General features: G+C 36.7%; 1 protein-coding gene across 1 annotated transcript; it reads left to right on the top strand.

Moving 5' to 3' along the window:
• The first annotated feature begins 1,298 nt into the window (after positions 1 to 1,298).
• On the top strand, positions 1,299 to 23,836 carry ASG3 (SNF2 domain-containing protein / helicase domain-containing protein). Its single transcript, XM_089991366.1, has 16 exons — positions 1,299 to 1,482; positions 1,591 to 1,598; positions 2,873 to 2,951; positions 3,065 to 3,225; positions 5,151 to 5,279; positions 14,657 to 14,837; positions 16,795 to 16,930; positions 17,007 to 17,118; positions 19,910 to 19,999; positions 20,145 to 20,252; positions 20,375 to 20,578; positions 21,356 to 21,481; positions 21,564 to 22,234; positions 22,939 to 23,084; positions 23,462 to 23,632; positions 23,718 to 23,836. Exons 1-16 carry the CDS (start codon positions 1,299 to 1,301, stop codon positions 23,834 to 23,836), a joined length of 2,625 nt encoding a protein of 874 aa, XP_089847492.1.
• The last annotated feature ends 949 nt before the right edge of the window (positions 23,837 to 24,785 follow it).

Raw genomic sequence — 24,785 nt, 5'->3', positions numbered from 1 at the left:
GTTTTCGCAGAGCCCACTGTGGCAATACAAACAGCGAAAGCAACCATTTCTGTGAAAAACCTTAGATGGGCGTGCTAAAATACACACTCGAGATGGCTTTTTTGCGAAAATGATTCCCGTGAGGGAGGTCTGATTCCATTTTTTGCCGCAAGGGTTTCCACGGAAGGGGCTGCCGTGACAGGCAAACGCCCCTAAATATCTCGTGATATTATCACAATTTTATTGTGACAATATCGCAACCTCAAAACCGTCAAACAAGAAGCGGGAATTTCTAATCCCCGACTAACGAAACAAAAAAAAAAAATCATTAAAGGTTTTTTTGCAAATTAGTCCGTCTCTTACACGGATTTGCAAATCGGTCTCTACTATTTCATTTACCCTTGCAAATTAGTCCTTGAGATACATGAAAATGACTGTTTTGCCCTTATAGGAGGACTATTTTGCAAAGTAAGGATATGGTAAGGACCGATTTACAAAGCACGAAGAAAGTGACCCTTCTACCTTCATCAAATGACCATTTCACACCAACGGGGCTCTGCTTGTCTGGCAGGAGCAGTTAGTGCATGTTACCTTGTGTTGGACGTTGCAAGTTCAAACCCCAAATGATATGGTAGTATAACTGATAGGGGTCTGCCTAACCCTAGCTTTCTCTGTCGAAAAAAATGACCATTTGGCAAAAAAAACATAAGGACACTGAATCACAACCAAAATATTAATGCCAACCTAGGATCAAGAACAAAAATGATTTGCTAAACTGGAGATTATATTTCTTATCTTTCTTTTCTATAGGGAAGTGTCGAATTATCAGTTTTTACTCAACAAATTTCTCCTTCCATCTATTATTTTTGTTTTGGAAAGATCCCATTTGATCACTCAATCGGGTTTCATGTTTATTTGTTTATTTTCACGTAAGTTGTCAGTGGATGGGTTTAGAGCAGATATGATTATCTCCTTTTTTTTTTTAGATAAGCAAGAGGGCCTATTCTATTCAACATAAGTGGTCTTGTTATTGTTGCATGGAGCAATTTATTATCCAACAATTTCTTCAGAAAAATTTACTTCATCTTTGTGTTTTAGTCCATTCTCACACTGGTTTTTCTTATTTGTTTTGTACATAACATAATGATCTTCTTTGGACTATAAAAAAAAAACTTTAATCGGTTCGGGTAAAAGACCCAAACGGACCGAACCACTTCTCTCTCTCTCTCTCTCTCTACAAAACAGTTTGAGCGCGGGCATTTTTTTCCATAATTTTTTCCCTCTCTCTCTCTCTCAGAAGTCAGAAGTGTGGGTTCAGGATGGACTACGAACGCAGGCTACAGGTGGCCGCCCGGATAATTCGTTCCAGCGACGAGAATCCGTCGGAAGATGAGGCGGTGGATGTTGGGGCGTGGGGTATCTCCGCCACTCTCAAGCCCCACCAGGTGGACGGCGTCTCCTGGCTCATCCACAGATACAAGACGGGCGTCAACGTTATCCTTGGTAGTACTAGTACCTTCTAAAAACCCTCTCTCCCCCACAAACTCTGCTTCCTATAGCGCCTCCCCACCATCACCCTACTTAATCTCTTCCTCTCTTTTCCTTTTGCAGGAGACGAGGTCGATTCTCTCTCTCTCTCTCTCTAATATTCTTTTCGTTTCTGCAACTTAATTGGTAGCATCGCGTAGTTTGTCGGTTGAACGATAGAGATTCATCGGGGGATGGCAAATTTCACGCGAAATCGACCGCTCATGCTTCCATCAGAAGTTTCTTGCCTCCGTCCTTTTTCTGCGGTTGTTGGGTTTAGGGTTTCGATGGAAGTATGCATTCGTAATATCGCAATTGAGTTTTGTTCTGCTTCGCAAGAAATCTTGATCGAATCTCCTACGGATAAATTTGTTGTTGGATTTTTTCCCGTGCCGATAGAAAGATGGTTTTTACATGACCACGTAGTAATCTGTAGTATGCATCTGCTTCTGACCGTTGATTTGGAAGATCGAGGTTTGGAATTTGGCGGGGAAAGGCATGGTTAACAGCGGAGGTTGGTTCATTGATACCCATCTTTTACAAATGTGTTTTGCTACATCACTGTCGGTAACTCACTGCCATTTGGTTGGAAGATCGATGGCTGGGGTTAGGCTACGTTTCGTTTTCTTGAGCATGGTTTGGTTCCTTTTGCTTGTTAGTCGGTATATTATTTAGGTCAAATATCCTGCCAACTACAGTTTTACGGATGACCCAGGCTGTGTTTCTCCAAAGTGTAATGCTATATTGAAACGTAGATACTTATGTAATTTCATTCGATTGGCGATGATTTTTCTTTATGACATTTGAATGGTAAACGGGAAACTGTTTTTCCATTATGATATTTAAACTATTTATTGTGATTTTGTTTTTGATGATGTGAGGTGATGTGGTATGATCTTCATGTACATTAGATCCTTTTGGTTTCCAATGCAACTCGACATTTGCATTTTTTATTTTAATTGTCATACAGAGATATTATACAAATACTCTAATGTTAGCAGAGTTAACAAATGCAGCAATCAAATCTTATGGACGTTTGTCACTCTACTCGTACATTGGTGACCATCTTCTTATCATAAAACCGTTAAGTTTGAACTAATGCTGATCACTGCAAGACTTGTATGACAGATACCATATCGTTGATATGTCTAAAATGCAACAAAAAATCTTGTTTTCACTTGCCTCTTACTACAAGAAATGTGTTGTTGAAGCAAAGAACAAGACACTTCCAATTGTTTCTTATGTCTTCTTCATTTGTTTGCACTGGTTCTTGTATTTCTCCCAAGATTACTGCTTTTTGCATGCTTATCTGTTGGAGTTCATTTTTACAATCAACATATCTGAAGTTGATTTAATTGCTTCACAGATGGGCCTTGGAAAAACATTGCAAGCTATTTGTTTCTTGAGCTATTTGAAGTTCCAGCAGAAGGTCCTTGGGCCTTTTTGTGAGTTTTAAACTCTTCTTTTGCTTGCTTTATTTGCACATTGTGAAGTGTATTTTTAATCAGATTCTCAAACATGGCTACTTGTTGATAATTGCGTTAATTAATTTCTGCAGTGGTATTATGTCCTCTAAGTGTGACAGATGGTTGGATGTCAGAATTTGGTAGTTTTTCACCAAATCTTAGGGTTAATAGGTACATTGGCGATAAAGTATCACGCTGTGGTCTACGAAAGATGATGCTAGAGCATGTTGTCCAGCAATCTTCCAAAGTAGATGTAAGTCTTATATTGGCTTATAAATCTTGATGTTCCCAAAGTCTGATTTTATTAGATTTCATCTATTTGATTTTGAGCATTTGACTGGTAATGACAGTGAATATACAGTTACCAAGTGACCCCCTTCATGATATGCTATAGTAAAATTTAGTTTTTTTTTTAAAATTCTCCCCTGCCTTATAAGCTAATCCCACATTCATCCTTCTGTTATACCTAATCCCAAAAGAGTCCCCACCTTTTAAACCATTAGGACAAAATCATCCTTCTGTTAAGAACTATGATGTTAACCAAGGTTGTAAGTATCACATCATAACCTGTATCAGTCGGGTCCAAAATAAGATATTCTATACGAATGAGAGTTTCGACCCTCAAAAGCTCTTTAAAACCCAAAAACATAAAAGCACAGTTTTGCCCATTTTTAAGTCCGCATGCATCGTATCATACGTACTATACAATACGGTATACATTACATGTGATACACCTACTGGTGTTTATCGTACGATACGATGCGGTACAATACAAACAACATTTGTTAACTCTGGTTAAGAGTTTACCATGTTCAAATGGACTTCTCAAATCACTAAAAGGTCATTTTTGGGCTGTGTTCTACATGATGCCCTTCTTTTTGAAGAGATCATAAATGCCTCTACCTTTCTCCACTGCGCATCGTTTATGCTTCTTTCTCCACATATTTCCAGCATATACAAGGGCTTCTACGGCATATACAGGGTTATGCGGGTTTGTTCTCTAATGATGGAGGTTTTGTTCGCAAATAACCTTGGTCTAACGTGGTGAGATGCCTGCATGTTCAAGATTCTCTTCAACGTGTGGAAGCTCTCAAACTCAGTCCATTTGTGTGCAAAGTTTGTTTCAACTTATGCAACATTATCTTTGGCTTATGCAAAGTTATTTATAGCCTTTTAATTTGATTTGGGATTCTTCATGGAGGGCTTTGATGGAGCTTTTCTTAATTAAGGTTTTTGATTTCGGGTTTTGGGACTAATGTAAAAGGTTTTGGTCCAACAATGGACCAGTTAGGTTAGATGGGTCTGGTAAATTGTGATGGAGGTTCATGATGGAAAGGTCTGGGACTCAAGGCTGGTTTGCAAAACTGAGTTTTTGCTGCAGTGGTAACACTAATGAAAATTGCAGCAAGAAGGATCAAGGTTAGCTGATAGGGTTAAAATGATTATTTCATGGGCAAAAACAACATTTCACAGGTCCTAACGGTTTCTGTCACATACTCTGGCGGGAGTTCACCTGAAAGGACGAATTTGGAATAGTTGTGAAAAAGGTCAGGACTATTTTGCATAGTTGGCAAACCCAGCGAGTCGACTCGGGAATCACCCGAGTCAACCTGGATCGGACCCTAGCTGGGTCACGATTCAGGACTGCCGATCCAACCCATGATATAATTTTTTAATCATGTATTTTATTATTTTAATGCACAATTCTTATATAAAGTTACTTGTTATAAAGAATCTAATATTGTTCAATGAAAAAAGTTAATAATAATTATAATTATATGTTTTTGTAACTTAGCTATTGACTTGTTAGCTTGAAATTTAGTTATTTTCATGTCTTATTCATGTACTTACACTGTAAAATATAGAGTCCTGACTCATCCGAGTCACTGAGTCAACATGCTGACTCAGTGACCCAGTAGGGGTCCGATCCGAGCCTGAGTCACGAGTTTGCCACCTATGCTATTTTGGGATTATGGATAAGGCAGGGATGGATTTGGCCCTTTTGCAATTTGTTTTCCTACTATTCTATTTTGCTAGTGTAATTTTTGTAAGTAGCAGTGGAACCATGGACATAAAGAGAGAAGCGTTTGATCATGTGCACTTTTCCTCTTCTTATTCATTAATGAATTTAGTTGTTTTTCGGGTCAGATGCTGATTCATTTGTATTTCCAATTGCAGCCAACTTTACCATTTGATGTCTTGTTGACTACGTATGACATAGCAATGCTGGACCAAGAATTTCTTTCTCAAGTTCCCTGGTGCTATACAGTAATTGATGAAGCTCAGCGGATTAAGAACGCATCCAGTGTCAGTACATTGCTGCATCAGATTTTGGGACTACGTTAAGCTTGACATTTTTAGTTTTATAGCTTCTTTCTCTACGAAGCATTGCCATTCTTTGTTTCTTCTGTTAAAAAGTGTACATATATATATTTATATATATGATATATTATATATATATATATATATATTATGTGTACATACCAATGTATATACATGTAGTATATATGTATATTATATATATATATATTTATATAATATATATAATTTTTATGTTTTCATAATTTTTTTTTAGTATCTAGTTCCATTTGAACTAGACTTAAACTAGTGAGCATATTGTTGACTAGTTTGAGAGTCCAACGGGTACAAATAGAGTTGTTGGACTAGCTCCAACGACTCTCTTGTGCTTCTCTTAGCTCTATTTCAAGAGCTCATCCATGCATATAATTAGGGGTCATCCCCCTCAAATTGTATTAATGCTTTTAAAGCATTTTATGTGAAGTTAAATAAAGATTATTCATTTTATTCTTGTGCCTTCTTATTTGTACCCTTTTGTGGGTTTTGGTTAATGTGTCTTTTATACACTTGTTGTCAACATTTGTGTTCTTGTTGAAGGCTGATATTTCATTACATGGTATTAGAGCTCGGAAGCTCTTGGAGTTTTGTTAAAGTTGCTGCCTTGTTTTGCGTGCCTTTCAAGCAAGAAGAAGACTCTTCCTCCGTTCGTGATTCAAGTGTTCCTATGCTTGCATAGCTGGAGAAAAGAGTGGTTTGTTAGCTCATGTGATTGTTGAATCATCTCAAAGATCGTGAAACCGTGCTTGTGCTATTGTTCTTTCTCTGTCATTTCTTTTTTTCTTTCTTTGTCTCTCACCTTCTTTTTTCTCTTTTTTCACCCTTGTAAGAATGGATGATAATGATAAAGTTACCATCATGCCCATAAAAATAATTGATACCAATTATGTAATGTGGGCTTCAATTATGAAATATCACATTTGGGGAAAGGGGTTGTGGGGGTTAGTAGATGGTTCCGATCCGGAACCAAAACAAATCCTCACCAAAATAGAAAATGAGAAAGAAGTACCTCTCACGGAAGGAGAGAAGACTAAGGCCTTAGTCACATATGAAAAGATTGGAGAATGGGGCATGCCAAGATCATGTCTTGGCTAATTAATAGTGTAGATAAAAAATACTCAAGTCTTGCAAAATTTGATCATGTCGTTAAAGCTTGTGAATACCTTAAAAATATGTATTCCCTTAAAGATATTGCACATGCGTGCAATTTGCAAGACAAGGTACAAACTATGACCCAAGGTGATGAGTATTAAAGAATATTAGAACGAGTTGTTCGAACATTGAGAAAAGTTGGCTCTTCGTGAGCCAAAATGACATTGCCTCGAAGTTATTGGGCTTCGCCAAAAACAACTTGATATAGCGCACTCTTACCAATTTGTGAATGGTTTGAGGCCGAAATTCAAAACCACCAAATCAACTCTTCTATATAGAGGAAAAGTTCTTTCTATTATTGATACTATGGAGGAGAATAGGCTAAAGAAACATAGTTAAAAAAATGAAGATGATTTCGTTCTAGCCGTATCTAGACCGGAGAATTACATGCGTACCTACAGACTACCTCATTTTGGAAGACAAAGCAATGATTATGACAAAAAGAAAATGATTTGCCACCATTGTCATGAACCGAGACATTATAAGCCTCAATGCCCTAAATTAAGAAGAGATGAAAAGAAAGTGGCTTCAGTTGACTCATCACAAGAGTCAAAAGATCTAAGTAATCGAGATGCTCCTATATCTATGGCATAACTAATGAAAATACTTCAACCTCTTCTCAAAGGAGCATCTTTATCTTCATTAATTATAGCCTCAACTTGAGCCACAATTTCATCTTTTTTCGATCCTAGTAAATTTTCTTGGCTTCTTGACTCTGGTGCTTCTTTTCATATGACCCCAAATAGTGATATTTTGACCGAATGTCATAATAACTTAAGTGTGCTAAATGTTTTCACGACCGAATGATCATTTATCCGAAATCCAACATTTTTCAAGTTTAGAAAAATTTTGTAATTTTAAAAATTTTGCATGTAAAGATTATATTCTTGGTAAAATGAAGAGATTACCATTTTATGAGAGAACTTTTATTTCCTGTAGGCCACTTGAGTTAATACATTCAGATGTTTGGGGTTGTTCACTAGTTATATCAAAAGGTGGATACACATGTTATATGATTTTTGTTGATGATTTCTATAGGCATACTTGGATTTACTTCCTTAAACATAAATCTTAAGTTTTCTTACACTTTCAAACATTTTACAAAATGGTCAAAAATAAATTTCAAAATGATATTTTTATTTTTTTTATCGATTCAGGAAGAAAATTTTTATCAAAAGAATTTAAGGATTATCTTAATTTACATGGCATCACACATCAAATATCTTGTCCTCACACGCCACAACAAAATGGTTTGGCCGAACGAAAACACAAACACATTATAAAACTATTAGGACCTTATTAATAGCAAACCAATTGGGCTGAAAGAGCCTTAACTGCCACCTATCTTATTAACAAAATGCTATCTTCCTTATTAAAAATATAACTCCAATCAAAAACTTGTTTACTCCAGATTAAGAGTTTTTTGATGCAAATGTTTTGATTTTACTAAAAAATATGATAAACTTTCTTTTTGTGCTATCCTTTGTGTTTTTTTAAGTTATGGAAATAATAAAAAAGGCTATAGATGTTTTGACTATCAAAATAAAAAATTATATATTTCAAGAAATGTGTTCTTTTTGGAAAAAGAAAGTTTTATTGATTTTGAAAATGCTAAGAAAGTATCTAAGTATTTCTTTCTGTTAGATTTAACTTCAAAGCATGATAGTTGTGATTATGAATGTGACCCCGATGATGGTCAAGATATGGCAGATTAGAACAAAACCTTGACAATGTATTTAATGAGGAGCAAACCTAGAAGGATACCAATTATTTACAATACTTCATGCGTAAGGATCCCAATCTTCCATGTGCACTAGAAAAATATTCTGAAGTGCAAACTAGCGAGTCATCTAAAATTTTTAAACCTCCTGCTAAATTTGTATCCTGCAAATCTTTTTCCCAAAACTATAGGGCATTTATTGCATTACTACACTCATACATAGAACATTCAACCTATGCTCAAGCCAAAGAACATTTTGAATGGGTAGAAGCCATGAAATTAGAATTAGAAGCCTTAGAAAAATCTAACACTTGGATTAACTCAATTAAGAAAGACATTTTTAACATCCATTTGAAATACATGTCATTTTCTAGTAGAGGATAAGACTACTAAAGTCCTAATTGTTGTTATCTTGGCAACCAAAGCTAAAATTTCTTCGTAATCTATACCATACTCTTGAGAGTACCTTCTGACAACTAATCTGGCTTTATATCTTTCAAGAGTTTCATCACTCTTGGTTTTAGCCTTGGATACCCACTTACATCCTATGGGTTTCTTTCCTTGTGGAATGATTTAAATAGTCTAAGTCTATTTTGACAGATTTAGTCATGTTATGATCAATATTGGATTCATATCTTGTTTGATTGATCCTGCTTTGTTTGTTAAGATTTCTGATGCAGATATTATTATTTTCCTTTATTTAGATGACATGATTATTACCGGAGGAGACAAACGGGGAGTTAAAAACATTAAAAGGCTTCTTAAAAATCATTTTGAAATGATTGATCTGAGTTAGTTGAGATATTTTTTAGGAATTAAAGTTGATTACTCTCCTAGAAGGTACTTATTATCTCAATCTAAATTTGCTTTCGATATTGTTTTCAGGTTTGACATAAATGATGATAAGAGAGTTGATACTCCTGAGGTTGTTAACAAAAAAATGCAAATTGATGATAGAGAACCTCTTGAAGACCCCACTTTTTATAGACAACTTATTGGAGCACTTTCCTACCTCTCAATCACTCGACTTGATATAGCACACACTGTACACACAATTAGTCAATTTCTGCACGCTCTTACTTCTATTCACTTCAGAGCAGTTTTGTGTATTATTAAATACATTAAATCTTTTCTTTCTCGAGGCCTTTTCTTCTTTGCTTTATTTTCATTAGATTTAATTGCTTTTACTGATGTTGACTGGGGAGGTGATTCTAATAAAAGACACTCAACCATTGGTTTTTATGTTTTCTTAGGAGAATCCTTTATTTCGTGGCGGTATAATAAACAACAAAAGGTCTTTCTTTTGTTGTTTATTATACAAAAGAAAGACCTTTTGTTGTTTATTAATAAAAATGGTAGTCTGGCTCAGAAGACTGCTGGCTAATATGAGAGTTAAAGTGATAAAAGCATTACGCATATGCTATAACAACAAAAGTGCGATATATATAGCCAACAACCGAACATTTAATGAATGATGCAATTTTTTCTTAAAAGTATTTTTCAAAATGTATTTTCAATAAAAATGGTCAGTGTAAACCATGCATCAAATTATAAATAACCGGTTCACACTAATGGTGAAGTCCGGGTCAAACTTAGGGAACGGGTTTAAACCTTATACTCCAAACAAAACAATCTTTGTTGCTTTAAAAGTAAACAAAACGCAATTAAACCTATTATAAGTGTCCGAGCAAAAATAAAATTATTACAACCCAGATTAATTAAATGGCCTAATGGCCAAGAAAATACGAAAATGAAAATCGCAGGTCCTTGTTTGCTCGCAATCTAGCTCCTGTTATCCGTGCATGTACGTCCCTGGTATGCTTATCACTGTCGCATTCCAATAGAAATCAAGAAGCTCACGCCCACCTGCAAAACTCAAAACCACACAAGAACAAAAGCAACTAGACTACCTATTCTGGTTACGGTTAGTTGCAACATACTAATAATTGAATTGAATCTAAAAACAAAAATCTATATGTATCTAAATCTAAGGAAAGTAAAGGTCTAAACTAAAAAAAAAATTATTTAGCACCTGGTTTGCCAAATTGCGATTTTCAAAACCAGTTTTTTTTTTTAACTCAATATGCAGTAAAACCGTGAGCTACTATGCTAATCTAATACCAAAAAAATAATAAACTACTAATCTATCACTAACTAACACAAATAAAAAAAATTAAAGCACACAAATCAGTTTCAGATGTTGCCCTGCTAAAGGATGATCTGCAGATCAGTCGACAAATCAGAATGGCCGATCAGGCTGGTAGATCTGCTTTCAATCAGGCCAGTAGATCAGTCAACTGATCAAGCTGCAGATCGGCTGCCTGATCAGGCTGGACGTCGGCTGGCCTGGTCTGCTGACAAATCTAGTTGCCAGATCTGGGCTGGCCTGATCGATGGCAGACCTGTTGGCCTGATCTGGTCAGCAGATCTGATATAAAAAGAACAACCCCTTTTTTTTGTTGTTTTCTGTTTAAACAAGTAAAAAAAAAACTAAACTATAATGTGGAAATAATCTAGTCAGAAAAACTAACCTATGCAGTAAACTAACAAAAAAAAAGATCAACAAATGCGTGCAGAAATTAAAGAAGACTAATATATGCAGCAAACTACAATAAATAAAAATATAAAGAAAAGGGGGAGAAGAGACTCACCTTGGGTTCGCCTCCAACGGAGTGGGGAGAGAAAGATCGGCCTTCCCTCTTCTCTAAAATGTGTCACGCACCTCCCTCCGGAGATGGGCTTCAATCTAAGAGAAGAGAAGGAAGAAGAAGAAGAAAGGAAGAGAGAGAGAGAGCGAGAGAGAGAGAGCTTGAATTCCAAGGAGGGAAACCCCCCCCCCCCCCCTCTCTTGTAAAATCCCTTTTTATAATATGGGTTAGGGTTAGAAGGGTTTTTTAGAAATTTTCTCAAAAAGACTCTTAATTTCAACGATTTTCAAAATGCCTCAATTTAAGATATTATTTCTAAAAACATGTTAAAAACTAAGATATTTCTCAAACACAAGTGGGTCAAATCTGGAGTTTTAAAATTTTACCCGATCCGTTTATCGGGCTCGATCCAAAAGTCTTCCATTTGCTACAATTTGCTCGTTTTCACTCCAAATTCGATGGAATTCGACACAAAACTCTCTTGTACGATAACACATCAAAATCAACTAAATACGGGCTTTTAAAACTTGAATATGAGCAAGATCATGCATAAAAATATGAATAAAATATGCATGATCAATGAACATACCGAACATATTGAAATGGATTGTCACTACGTCAGAGATGAGTATCTACATGAGACTATTGATCTGCCTTATGTTACTTCATAATATCAATTAGCAGATTTCTTCACCAAACCCTTCGTTACTCCTATATTTCATTTTTTCTTAGACAAACTTTTGGTCATTGTACCATAAGTTTGAGGGAGAGTGTTAATATATATATATATTATTTATTTATTTTTCTTTTTAGTATCTAGTTCCATTTGAACTAGACTTAAACTAGTCAACATATTGTTGACTAGTTTGAGAGCCCTTGGAGCTAGTCCAACGGCTACAAATAGAGCCGTTGGACTAGCTCCAATGACTCTCTTGTGCTTATCTTAGCTCTATTCTAAGAGCTCATTCATGTGTATAAATAAGGGTCAACCCCTACAATTGTATTAATGCTTTTTAAGCATTTTATGTGAAGTTAAATAAAGATTATTCATTTTATTCTTGTGGCTTTTTATTTGTACCTTTTGTGGGTTTTGGTTAAGTGTGTCTTTTATAGTCACTTGTTGTCAACATGTCTTTTTGTTGAAGGCTGGTATTTCATTACATCTTCAACTATCAATGTTTACTTGGTTAAGGATAAACATACGGGAAAAATTTGATCTGCTCATATTTTAGTCTGCATTTACATAAGGTTAACCCTCTTAGATTTGGTATTAGAACTTGGGAAGTTTTGGATTTGGAATGAGATTTTTCATTTCTTCAATAGTACCTACTCTCTCTCTCTTGGTTGTGTGTGTTTTGCATGCCTTTCCAGATGTTAAAAGCTTTTCCCCCTTATTTTGTGAAGACAAAAAACTGATAAAACTTTGTTGAAGATCTGTTCTCTATGTGAAAAATAGCATGAAAAAAAGATGCCAAAGAAACTTGTTTGTTTTTTCTTAAAACCCAGACTTTTGACTTTAAATATTTGAAGAAATAACTACAAAGAAGGGAAGGGAGGGCTTTAAAGCTAAGTACCAATGGTTTTTGTCAAAAACCAAGTTTAATTGAGGGTTTAAAAAAATAACAGATTTCAAAATTATTTGTGTGTGTGTATACATTACTTACACTGATTTTATCTCACACACATATATGTATGTATGTATAAATGTGTGTGTTTGTCTATGTCACATGGATTTGGCTAGCAGGGTGCCGCACCCGCGTCGACGCGACGCGGGTTCGGGTTCGGGTGTGGGTGCGGGTGCGGCATCGGGTGTGGTCAACCCGACCCTGGGTGCGTTGACCGCACCTAGGGTCATTTTGGTCCATTCTTGGCGGAAGCGGGTGGCAAGCTGGGCACACCGAGGACGATGTCGACGCAGAGGTTCCCAAGTGTCGCGATGTCGACGTTCTTTGCCTCGATGTCGCTGGCTTCGCAAGCTCCCGTCGATTGCTGGCGGTCGGAGTCGATCCTCTTCGTGGTGGCGGAGCCGAGATCTTCGCAGTTCCTGATCGCGGGAAGCCCATGCTTGATGCATGGGAAACCGGGGGATTTCGCGAAATCGGTCCTGAAAAAACCGGGAAAAACGCGAAATTGGGAAGATGGGTAGAAGCGGAGATGATTGTCGATCGGAATGGGGCTCTCCGCGATCGGAAATCTTAGGGTTTGGGGATGCATCGATGAGAGAGAGAGAGAGAGAGAGAGAGAGAGAGAGAGAGAGAGAGAGAGAGAGAGAGTTGCGGGAAGACGGGAGCGGATATTTCGTTCTTTATTTATTCCAGTTTTATTTTTTTCAGTAAATTTATCGGGTTTTTTCTAAAGTAAATTCAATAAACCCAAAACTTATCTAACATTTACAAAAGCAGCTTAAACTTTAATTATTTGCATTTAACTGCGATTGAGTAGATCATTGATTTGCCAAATCGGTGTTATGAGATCATCACCCGTTCGTTCTCTTCATCTAGGGCTGTCAACGGGTCTAGTACACGACCCATTAGGGTATATCTGACCCCCCCCCCCCCAAATAACAAATCACAGGCTCGAGTTCAGGTTCGGGTTTTATCGGGTTACAAAAGTGAAATTCCAGATTCAGACCTGCATAATTTCAGATTTTTTATTATAAATAATGCATTTTATACTTGGATCGGGTCAGGTACATGACAAAAATCATGACCCAAATCCCGCCTGCATATTACTCCCCTTAACAGCCCTAATCACCACCATTTATTATGCAAATGACCCAAGCTGATAGCCCACATAACGTCACTATTATCAGCAACCAGTGTTCATAAACAATCCAGCTTGGGGTGTTCAAACTCGGCTTATAACTCCAGCAATCCGATCAAGATTGAGCTCATGACAAGCATGAGTTGAATGAACCACACTCAGCTGGCTCAATTGCAAACTGCTTTGTTTTTTCAAAATTGGATGCAATAGGATAACCCCCGGACCCCCCTTATATATATATTTACATTTTTACCCCTGCCGCACCCCCGCACCCGGGTTTTTTGGAAGTGCCGAATCCCCGCACCCGCACCCATGTGACATAGGTGTTTGTGTATGTGTATGCATGTGCATGGGCATAGACATGTGTGCACGTGTGCATGCATATTTGTGTGTGTGTGTGCATACCTGCATGTGTCTGTATGTGCGCATGAGCCTGTGTGTGTGTGCGTGTGTGAATTTCAAATTACATAATAAGTTCCTTGCAAGTCCACCTTGTTGGTGGTTTATTTCCATTGGCATAAATCTTTGTGGATTACTTGAATTAGTTGTGGTTCACATCATCCTAAAGATGGTGGTTTATTTCCATTTATGTCAATCTTCGTGGATTACTTGACTTGGTTGTGGTTTACATCATCCTGCTCATATTGGTTGTGGTCATCATTCATCACCCGTACAACGGTTGGTGATTATTTTGTTACCTTATCCTGATTGAGTGCATGATTCATTTCTGTACTTATTGCTGGAAACAAAGAAACATTAGTGGTAATTGTCATGAACTTATGAGAGCTCACAAGCTGGAAGCTTTGAAGCTATTGACATTGTAATCATATGGTTGCTTGGTTTTTCTTATTCTAGATGGCAACTTTTGGCCATTGATCACCTATTGCGTTGTCTCATTGCGTTTCTTCAGTTGGCAGTCTAACTGTGGATGCTGATTGTTATCATGCTGCCACTTTGTCCTTCACATTGATTGTAGAGTTGTTTCTTCTTGCATGATTTCCTGTCTTAAACTATATGATCTCATCCCCAGTATCCATGTCTTCCAGGTGTTGTACACTGTTCTCAAGCAACGATTTGTTCTCCCAAGAAGGTTGTTGATGACAGGAACACCAATTCAAAACAATATTTCTGAGCTTTGGGCTTTGTTGCATTTCTGTATGCCGCTTCTATTTGGATCGCTGGACGAGTTTCTTGAGGCATTTAAGGAAGCTGGAGTTTCTTTCTCAGGTTCTATAAATTTGTTCATTTCATTTAACAATTTCAATCTTTGTCATTACTCTGTTATTGGCATATGATGCATTCTTTTCGTATCAACAAAGTGTAACTTGCTGTTTGTATCCGCCTTGCCTGGATTTTCTTGCTTAAGATGCAGATTTTGGATCATACTGTGTTTTGATAAGCTATTGGCACATAAGCCATGAGGGTTTACTATTGATAAAGTTGATATACCTGCAAATATTTATATGCTTATTTATTCTGTTGATACCTTGCTGTATTTTTTCAAGTGTGTGATCTGCCACTTATCTATGTGACTAGGTGATGTGTCTTGTGCAGAGGTCAAGGCTTAGTTGAAGACACTTTTAAATCCATGTGAGTAGGAGTGAGGTGAATCATTCAGCATGGGAAACAATTTCAGAAGTGTTTTAGATTTTAGTGGTAAAAAGAATCGAACTCATCATGCTATATGGAATTGCTATTACCATTTGACTAACTAAAATCTTGACCTACAAGAAAAAAGAAAAATCTAATGTAACACATGCATGCATGTACATTCGCACATGCCTGAATGCACATGCTCCAGATAAAACATACCATTCACCAATAATAGGTGAAACCAAGTACTACAAATTCTACCAATTAAAGTAAAAGCTGCAACTTACTGCAGACACACACACATATATATATATATATGTATGTATGTATGTATGTGTGTGTGTATGTAATCTGCAATTTATTGCGTCAACAGGTACTAACTAGCCAGGTGAACCCGCAGATCTGGGTGAAGTGTGCTAGGTTAAGCCTGCCATTGTCTCAGGTTAGGTTAGGTTGCATTCAGGCTCAACAAGTGGAGGTAGTTAATGCTGCACAAAGAAAAATATGTATCACATACTGTTCATGTGTGCCTCATGAACCATCTTGTTAGAAATGGCCCCCCAACAAGGTGTAGATCTGTGTAGAAGTTTAGCTTTTATCTACCCAAATGAAAAGGTTATTAAACATAGTTGAGTGGTTCAAATGTAATCAGGTTGTGAATCTTACCTAATCCAACCAGATAAGCCTTCAGACTCGCTTGAATGATCCTGGTGGAGGTCTTGCTTGGTGAGGCTTTAGTACTGCATTTGACAAGTCGTGCCCCTATTTTGCATCTTGTTGCTTTCTTTTCACGTTGAGAAATTTGGCATGCATGTTCACGCAGGTGTTTAACAAGCCCCAGATGTTATTGAAGTTCAGTTGTTTATTGCATTATCTCCTGGTCTGATGTATGTTCATTTCTTTATGAACTACAAGGGAATTAAGTTCCAGCTTGATTGAATGCTTGAAATAGAAAGTTATTCTTATCCTTTGATGTAGAAATGCATTTCCATATCGTTCAGCTCTGTCTCACGAAATCTTATTATGTTCTCATATAACTATAATCTTACTCCTTTTAACCCTTTAAGGCACTTAAATGACTTCGATATTTCTTTTATAAAAAATGTTCATATATTCTAAATATTTCAAACAATTTTCTTCAAATTTTTGTGATTACCAAGTGACCTTAACATGCATCTCTCTCTTTCTCTCTCTCATACGTGCATTGCATGTGAACTTGACTGATTTGTGTGCATGTGTGTCATGCTCACAAATATTTTCAGCATTTAGAATTTCTCCACCAAAAAAAAAATCTTGATAAGATTGTAGGATTTCAAAATCTTGCTTGTTTTCAATATATTGTAATACTATATCATTTTTAATGTTTTTCAGATTTTTTTTTTATCATTTTGAATACAAATGCTCTGAGATCAATATTTTCATTAAGAGAGCAAATTTTTAATTCATGAAATTTTCCTTGCTGAGGAGTTCCTAAAATTAAGATTTGTGACTGATATGCATATCCCCCCTACCCCTCAACACACACACACATGCAGACACATTCAAATGATTTTACTCGTGAATCTGAATGCATTTGACATCTGTCTTGCAGATAAAACTGCAGGTAAAAGAACTGGACAAATTAAAGCATTAAAATATATCTTGAAAGCATTTTTGTTGCGGAGGACAAAATCAATGCTTGTTGAAAGTGGCACTCTGATGCTGCCACCTCTGACTGAGATCACTGTGTTAGTTTTCGACCTTTGCATTCACAGCTTTAGATTTACTGCATTGAATGCCAGCTTGTTGATTTTGTGTCTACAGGTTGGCACCTCTTGTACAACTACAAAAGAAGGTTTATGTGTCAATTCTGAGGAGGGAACTTCATCTTGCATCCTCATTGGCGACGTCTAGTCAACACGCTTTACATAATATTGTATTTTCTAACTCTTTAACCTTCAATTGCAGAAGTCAATTTTTTATTAGGTTGGTGGATATTATTGTTCATGTAGTTCCAGTGTTCGTTATGTGTGGGCTGACTGGAATGTGGATGTGATGGCTGTTTGAAGCAACTTGTTTAGTTTGTTAGGGTGTGTTTGATTGCTTGTCCAAGATTGAATGGAACAACAAAACATAACAGACAGAACACATGTTCTGTAACAACTGTACTACAGTGTTTGTTTCAACTGGCCAAGAAGTTGTGTTCCTTGTGTCCAGCATTTGATTTTTACGCTGTGCGGACAACGGGACGCATATGGATAATTGGTGGGATAACTTCGTTTTAGACTGTACGACTCAATATGCCCCACCATATGCGTGTTTTAACATGTTTATTAATGATTTTAGCCCTGGATTGGATTGAATCTAAATACCAAAAAATGTTTAAAATTTGGGTAATTTGATAAAAAATAAGAATTGATATTTTTTGATATATAAATGCTTTAATTGGTGTCATATTGGATCTAATTATGAAAGTTTATAAAATAATTATGGATTTTAGCCCCGAATATGGATTTCCAACCGGATCCAAGTACCTAAAAATGTTTAAATTTTGGGTAAATTGAGAAAAATAAAAATTCATATTTTTTATATACAAATGCAAAAACCATAAATAAAACATAAAACCCTAAAATGCAAGAAAATAGATCATAAATAAACTATAAATAAACCAAAAACCCCTAAACTACAAGAAAAATACACCATAAGATCAAAGAAACCATAAAATTAAATATAAAAAGCCCTAATTCAAGCCCTAATCAAAGAAAATCAAAGAAAAAGCAGCCCTAATCAAATACAAGACAAGCCCTAATTAAATAAATTTGATTCAAAACCCTAATAAAATATAATAAAAAAGCCCTAATTAAATCGAAGAAAAACCCTAATCAAATTAAATATCAAAATCCCTAATTAAAGGTATTTGATTCAAAGCCTTAATCAAAGAAGATCAAAGAAAAAAATTCCTAATCAAATTAAATATCAAAATCCCTAATTAAAGATATTTGATTCAGAGCCCTAATAAAAGAAAATCAAAGAAAAAAACCCTAATCAATTAAAAAAAACCATAATTAAAGAAATTTGATTCAAAGCCTTAATAAAAGAAATTTCTTATTCAGAGCCCTAATCAGAAAAGAAGAAGGGGAAGAAAGAGAGAAGGAAAGAAGCAAGAGAGAGAGCTGGCATCTAGCTGCCCGGCTGTTGCACAGGAGAGATAGAGAGACTCCCCTCCACCCGATTATTTTTTTTAAAGCAGTACCCCGCATCCTTGATGCAGCGGACACCCGTTCCGTGTGTCCATGGTTTGATGGCGGCACCATTTCGCGGCATCCCGCACGACGCACGGAACACACTATCACACACTCCCTTAAAGATGACCAAATACATGATGGTCATATGCCATAGCTGGCAAACATTGTGATCATATGCCATGGCTGACCAAATACATGATAATCATATACCATGGCTGACAACCATTCTTCTTGAAGTCAGATTCAGTTGCCACATGAATTGCATTGTATATGGCTGTCAAATCAAATGCTAATCTACTGCAGCAAGAATATAATTATCCAAATGAGAAATGACTGGGCAACTAGATGAAACAGTGGGCTTATCCAGAAGCATCTTGTGAAACACAGTCCTTTAGAAAAATTGCATTAGACAATGCTTAGAGACAAACTTCTTAAAAATTAGACAACTGTTGGTCAAGCTTGGGTTTTCAACTTTCTTTCTTTTCTGTTAATTTTTTCTAACAGCAAAAGTTGCTGGACTGAGTTATCTGATGTCAGTGTACATGAGACGGTTTCTGATTATCAACGGAAGATGGTCAAGAAACTTACTGGAGACCAGAGTTCTCAACTGTAACAGGGCTAAACATTATGTTGCTTAAGACTGTAAAATTTAAGCACGAACAAGATACTGGAATAAGGATTAAGTCCATTCATTAACCTGAAAATGATATGGAATGGTCATTATTTTCAACAATAGCTAAGGCATGGGAAAAGGATGAAATTCTCCTGATAGCAGAAACTAATACTCTGTAGAACTTGACACCTTACTACCAAGTGATTTGTTACATAAAGGTTTCAAACAAATATAATCTGGAGGCTTTTGGTGACTCCTTTGGATTGACACAGGCAAAATGAGTGGCTTTAATAAGTATATAGTAGAGTTTTCTGATATGAAAATATGGAATTTTGGTAAGTGGTTACCTAATTGGTCACTTACAATGTTTGACCTAATTGTCAGACTATTTATCTCTCTGCTTGCATGCATGCGCACACACATGTGTGTGCATGTGCCTGTGCGTGTGTATACACGTGCATGTGTATACATGCATGTGTGTGTGCACGTGCTGGTGGGTAGGCCATGGGTGTTGGTGTGCGTGTGACTGTGTGCATGCATGTGTGCTCGCTCATGCACACGTGTGTGCGTGCAGGTGCACACTCATTTATCCTCTATGAAGTTAGAATGGTTAAAATTACTTGATGTTATTTCCTCTTCGAAACTATGTAAAGTTCCTTTCATTATTTTCTGTCATCTTCTCACGTTTCTCATATATTGATGGCACGAAATTTGCATGGTCATTTTTCATTTTTATGTCATGCTGATGAAATGATACAAAGCCACTAGTACAAGAAGTCTGTGGCGCACGATATTTATGTTTCATTTTTTCTTTTAGAAAGAAACCAGATCTATTGGGTTGTTACTTAGATGCTTCTGCTATTTTTTAGGTCATTCAGCTTCGAAAAGCTTGCAGCCATCCATATCTCTTCAGTGGAATTGAGCCTGAACCATTTTCTGAAGGTGAACATCTAGTGCAGGTAAGAATTTCTATTCTATAATAAACTTATCTCATTTATTCTTTTTGTTTTGTTTGATCATGTCCATTAATATGCTTGCCCTTTTTTTTAGATTTATTTTTAATCATATGCTTTATATTTGGTTCTTTTGTTGTATAATGGCCAGGCTAGCGGTAAACTTATTATTTTAGACAAGCTACTTCAGAAGCTCCATGCTGCAAAGCATCGTGTCCTACTGTTTGCTCAGATGACTCAAACACTCGATATTCTTCAGGTTAGATGGAAATTTTCTGGCTCAGATGCAATTTATGTAGGGCCATAGTTGCTTGCTTATGCAAAGTCTATCTAACACTTTAGAATCATATCATGTGCTTTGTTGGTCTATATGTGATATAGGACTTTTTGGAGTTGAGGAGGTACACCTATGAACGTCTGGATGGATCTGTTCGTGCAGAGGAGCGGTTTGCTGCAATAAGAAGCTTCAATCAGCAACCAGTAAATGGGGCTTTCCATTCACATCCTGGTCAAGATGATGCATTTGTATTTATGATCTCCACTAGAGCAGGGGGTGTTGGCTTAAATCTTGTTGGAGCTGATACTGTGAGTTGCTTGTAAATTCCCACAGCATGAACGTTTATTGACTGAGTTGGTGTTTTGCAAAAGTATGAGGTTGCTTCTTCTGACTTATGGATGTGTATTTTTTTTGCTTTTTAACAATCTAAAATATCTTTTTGTAGATGTCCAATTTACTGGATCCCAGTTTTTTTTTTAAATTTTTGTTTTCCGGTTATGTTATAATCAGAAGTTAAAATTTTTTCAGATAACTTTACTATGTTCTTTGAATCTAATGAAGATGAGATTCTTTGAATCTAGGGAGATGAGGTTCTTTGAATCTGGGGAGACTTTACTATGTTTTACCCATTCATCCATTGAGGTGGTGAATGAATTTTCATTCATTTCGATGAGAATAGCAGTCACATCATTTGCAAGGATCCATTAGTGTATTGACACGACAAATAAAAGCTAAAAGATCTCTTAAAGCACCACATCTATTGGTGATTTTTATTGCATTTGCAGCCTGCTATATTTAAGACAATAGAAGAAACTTTCAAGGAATTAAAATTCTTATAGTGGAACTGTGAAGATAAAAGACTGTCTGAGCAAACCATCCAGTTTTCCTTTTCTTTTCTGTGGTTTTTCTTAATATTCATGCAATAGAGTCTAAGGGAAATAAAAATAAGTTTGAACTGCCATATAGTATCTGTAAGTATATTTGTTGATTTCAGATGTATTTAGTATTCGGTTGTTAGTGTGTAAGGATTATTTTGACTACCCACTGCTCTGTATCGTATTCTGAGTGATAATATTTCTGTATAGGTTATATTCTATGAGCAGGATTGGAACCCACAGGTGGATAAGCAAGCTTTGCAGCGAGCTCATCGCATTGGTCAGATCAACCATGTTTTGTCAGTTAATTTAGTGATTTCTGGCACAGTTGAGGAGGTGAGCAGTTAATATTATATGGTACAGGCAACGGAAAAATCATTTTTGAAGTTTTCCTTTGTAATCGTGAAACACCAAGCAGGTAATTATGAGAAGAGCATCAAGTAAATTGCAACTCAGCCACAGTGTGATTGGTGGAGATGATGTTGCTTACAATGATGTGAAAGAAACAAAGATTGAAAATGGGGACCTCAAATCTAGTGTAATTTATGGCTTAGATAAGTTTGACCCTGCAGACTTACTTGAGGAGAGCCTCAACGATAGAAATATGATTGAAGTAGATGCCTTGGCTGAAAAGGTCTTACAAGCACGCATGTATGATCCAACAGATAGGGATGACAGGAGATATGAGATTAACCCATTGGATGTACTTAATGAAGATGGGTTACATCTCAAAAGAAATTATACATCTGCAAGTTTGGAGCCTGGATTTGATGAGGCTTCTTATTTGTCATGGCTTGAGAAGTGTAAAGATGTCCGCCTACCTATCGAGAGTTCCTTTTCTGCTGTAGACTTAAAGAAACAGTTATCAGAAGAAAAACGTGCAGAACTTGAAGCAGATAAGCAGAAGAAGGCAGAGGAGAAAAGATTAAGAAAATGGGAAGCCCTTGGTTATCACTCTCTATCTGTGAACGAACCTACTCAAAGCACAAATGAGAATGTGTTGTCAGATTCTGGATGTGTTGAATTTGTCTTTGGAGATTGTACACGGCCAGCAAAGAGTCGCCTATCTGAGCCTACTGTTATATTCAGGTAAGCAAAGTGTCTAGAGTCAGCAGCTGTGGATTTGTTATTTTGACTTTTGATATTAGATTGACAGGAAAGTCCAAACTTATTAACGTTTTCTCCTTGAACTTATTTTTCCATGGTCGATTAGTCTACAAGATTCCTTAACTTGGCATTTGTCTGTGATGGAACTTATGTATTTGGATTCTTGCTTTTAGTGCTTTCTCCATTAATTAGAAAAAAAATTCTGACTTGAGTAATGAGAAAATAAGGAGTTCATCAATGTATGTTTAAATTTACAAAGTTCTTATCTTCTTTCGGGTGATAAATGTATGCATGCCTTTTAGACAAAATCACATTAATGTTAACTGCTACTTAACTTGTATGACTGAAGTACCTGTAACAATGTATACTGTTTCTGGCTATTTTTTGAAAAAACAAATCTGAATAGCTGTAGTCTTTATTGCTGTTCAGCTTAAGGTTGATCATTTGGTCCTCCAGTATGTACTATACTAATATTTTTCCAGTTAAAATTGATTGTAAGTTCGTTAGCTTCCATACAATGCAGCTAGAACTGTTGCTGGGCTGCTTGCCAGCATCCTGAGTCTTCCTCTGCCACCAACAGTCATCGCACCTAGAGTTCTATTGTTCTTTAGTATTTCTAACTGAATGCCTTATCATTAGAATTGTGATATTTCTACTGATCTTTTCTCATGTTTTCACTGTGGCAGTTGTGTGGATAACTCTGGGATTTGGGGCAGCGGTGGAATGCTTGATGCACTGTCCAATCTCTCTTCCATTGTCCCAAATGCATATAGAAGAGCTTTTGAATGTTCAGACCTTCATTTGGGTGATCTACATTTTATCAGAATCAATGGTGAGCTTCTTGTCTTTTTCCATTGATATTTGTGTCTCATAATCATTGAATGCTGCTTTTATTCTGAAGTTTGGAAAGAAACATCTCTTTTACCTTATCTTTGTTTGTGCGTTGCAGTATATTATTTTTTAGGATTCTATGAGTTTGAAATCCTGCAGTCAGTGGTCACCCTATCATTGTGTAAAAGATTTTGTACATGCTATTATTGAACCACGACCACATCTGTGCTAATTGTGGGAATTGAAGAAAATGATAACCCTGGATTTATATATAACATGTAGTTCACCACTCTGTGTGGCTCGCTCTTTGTTTACCATGGATATCCTCCTCTTATCATATGCATTCATGCATTTAACCTTAAAGATCTTATGTTTCAGGAACAAATGAACAAGAGAAACCTGATGCTGCTGATGGCGGTCTGCAGTGGGTTGCTCTTGCTGTTGTACAGTCTTACAACCCTCGGCGTAAAGTACCTCGCAGCAATATATCTATGACTGATCTGGAAAAATGCATTGCTAAAGCTTGTTTCTCAGCTGCTCAGCATTCAGGTACTATTCCCACATTGAAAAAAAAAAAACTGAGAGATTAAAATTTATACATAACTAGCTGATTTGCTTCTGTCTATTGTGAAAGCATCAATTCATATGCCACGCATAGGGTACCAAGACGGATCAGGACGTTCAGAGTGGTACACTGTTGAGCGCCTCCTACGCAAATATGCTTCTGCTTATGGTGTAAATATTCTTGTGTGAGTTCCTTTCCTGAGAGAAATGACCTGACATGCATCTGCATATTTTCTACTTTTAAACAGATCAAAGCTTGAGACCTAAGGACACTTGATCAAAGATACACTTTCATCTTTTTTATTTTCTTTGGTTCAGATCCATTTTTCGCTTTTGTTAGGGAATCTATTTTCTGAGATCTCTTGCGATGACAGTCATATCACTGATGTTCTTGCAGGTACTACTTCCGTCGTGCTGCTTGAGAATTGGAGGCCATGGATGCAGTGTGTAAAAGTTTTAAGCATAAAAGAGACGACAACTAAACAGGTTTTAAATGGGTGTCAAATAAGTTTGTTGGATGGGTTTTTTTTCCTCACCAAGATAAGCTGGGAGATAGCTAGATTGTTAGATCATACTATCATAACGGAGCGGTCTCATGTTCGCATCCCATGGGGGTTATCCCTCATCTTGCCCTATAAAAACTTGTGGCACGTCCCTGCTGTTATGTCGACTGCTGCAATATGTTGAGTTGTTTATCTTAGGATTCCATAGAAGCTAGTTTAACAAAATTATGCATTTTGATCTTCGTGATTCCAGGATCCAGAGAAACAAAAGGCGTCTGAGGGGGGTGGCGATTTGGTAAAGAGCTTTTCATTAACGCTTCACGTGGCTGCATTTAACTGCAATGCTTGTTTCTTTCAAATACATGAGAAGAAACTTTCCCTCGTGTTTGAGTGGCAACCTGATTTCATGTGGGCCCCGTCTGTTAAGGCGGTGTTGTGAATAGGGCTGGGTCGCCTAATCAAAGTGGACTCATCCATTTGCCCCTCCCCTCGTACCCAATTTCCCTAAACCTTATTCAGACTTTTCTCCATTCTCAGGGTGCGTCATGGAGTGATGAGTACTTCAGATTGGAGTATTTCTCTGTTAGATATGTGTGATTCATATGATTCTTTTAAAGGCACGATGGATGGTTATG

The sequence above is a fragment of the Nuphar pumila genome, chromosome 16 (genome assembly GCF_984573655.1).
Source record: "Nuphar pumila chromosome 16, dmNupPumi1.hap1.1, whole genome shotgun sequence".
Lineage (NCBI taxonomy): Eukaryota > Viridiplantae > Streptophyta > Magnoliopsida > Nymphaeales > Nymphaeaceae > Nuphar > Nuphar pumila.
The sequence above is the reverse complement of the archived record's forward strand: the minus strand, read 5'-3'. Positions and strand labels throughout refer to the sequence as shown.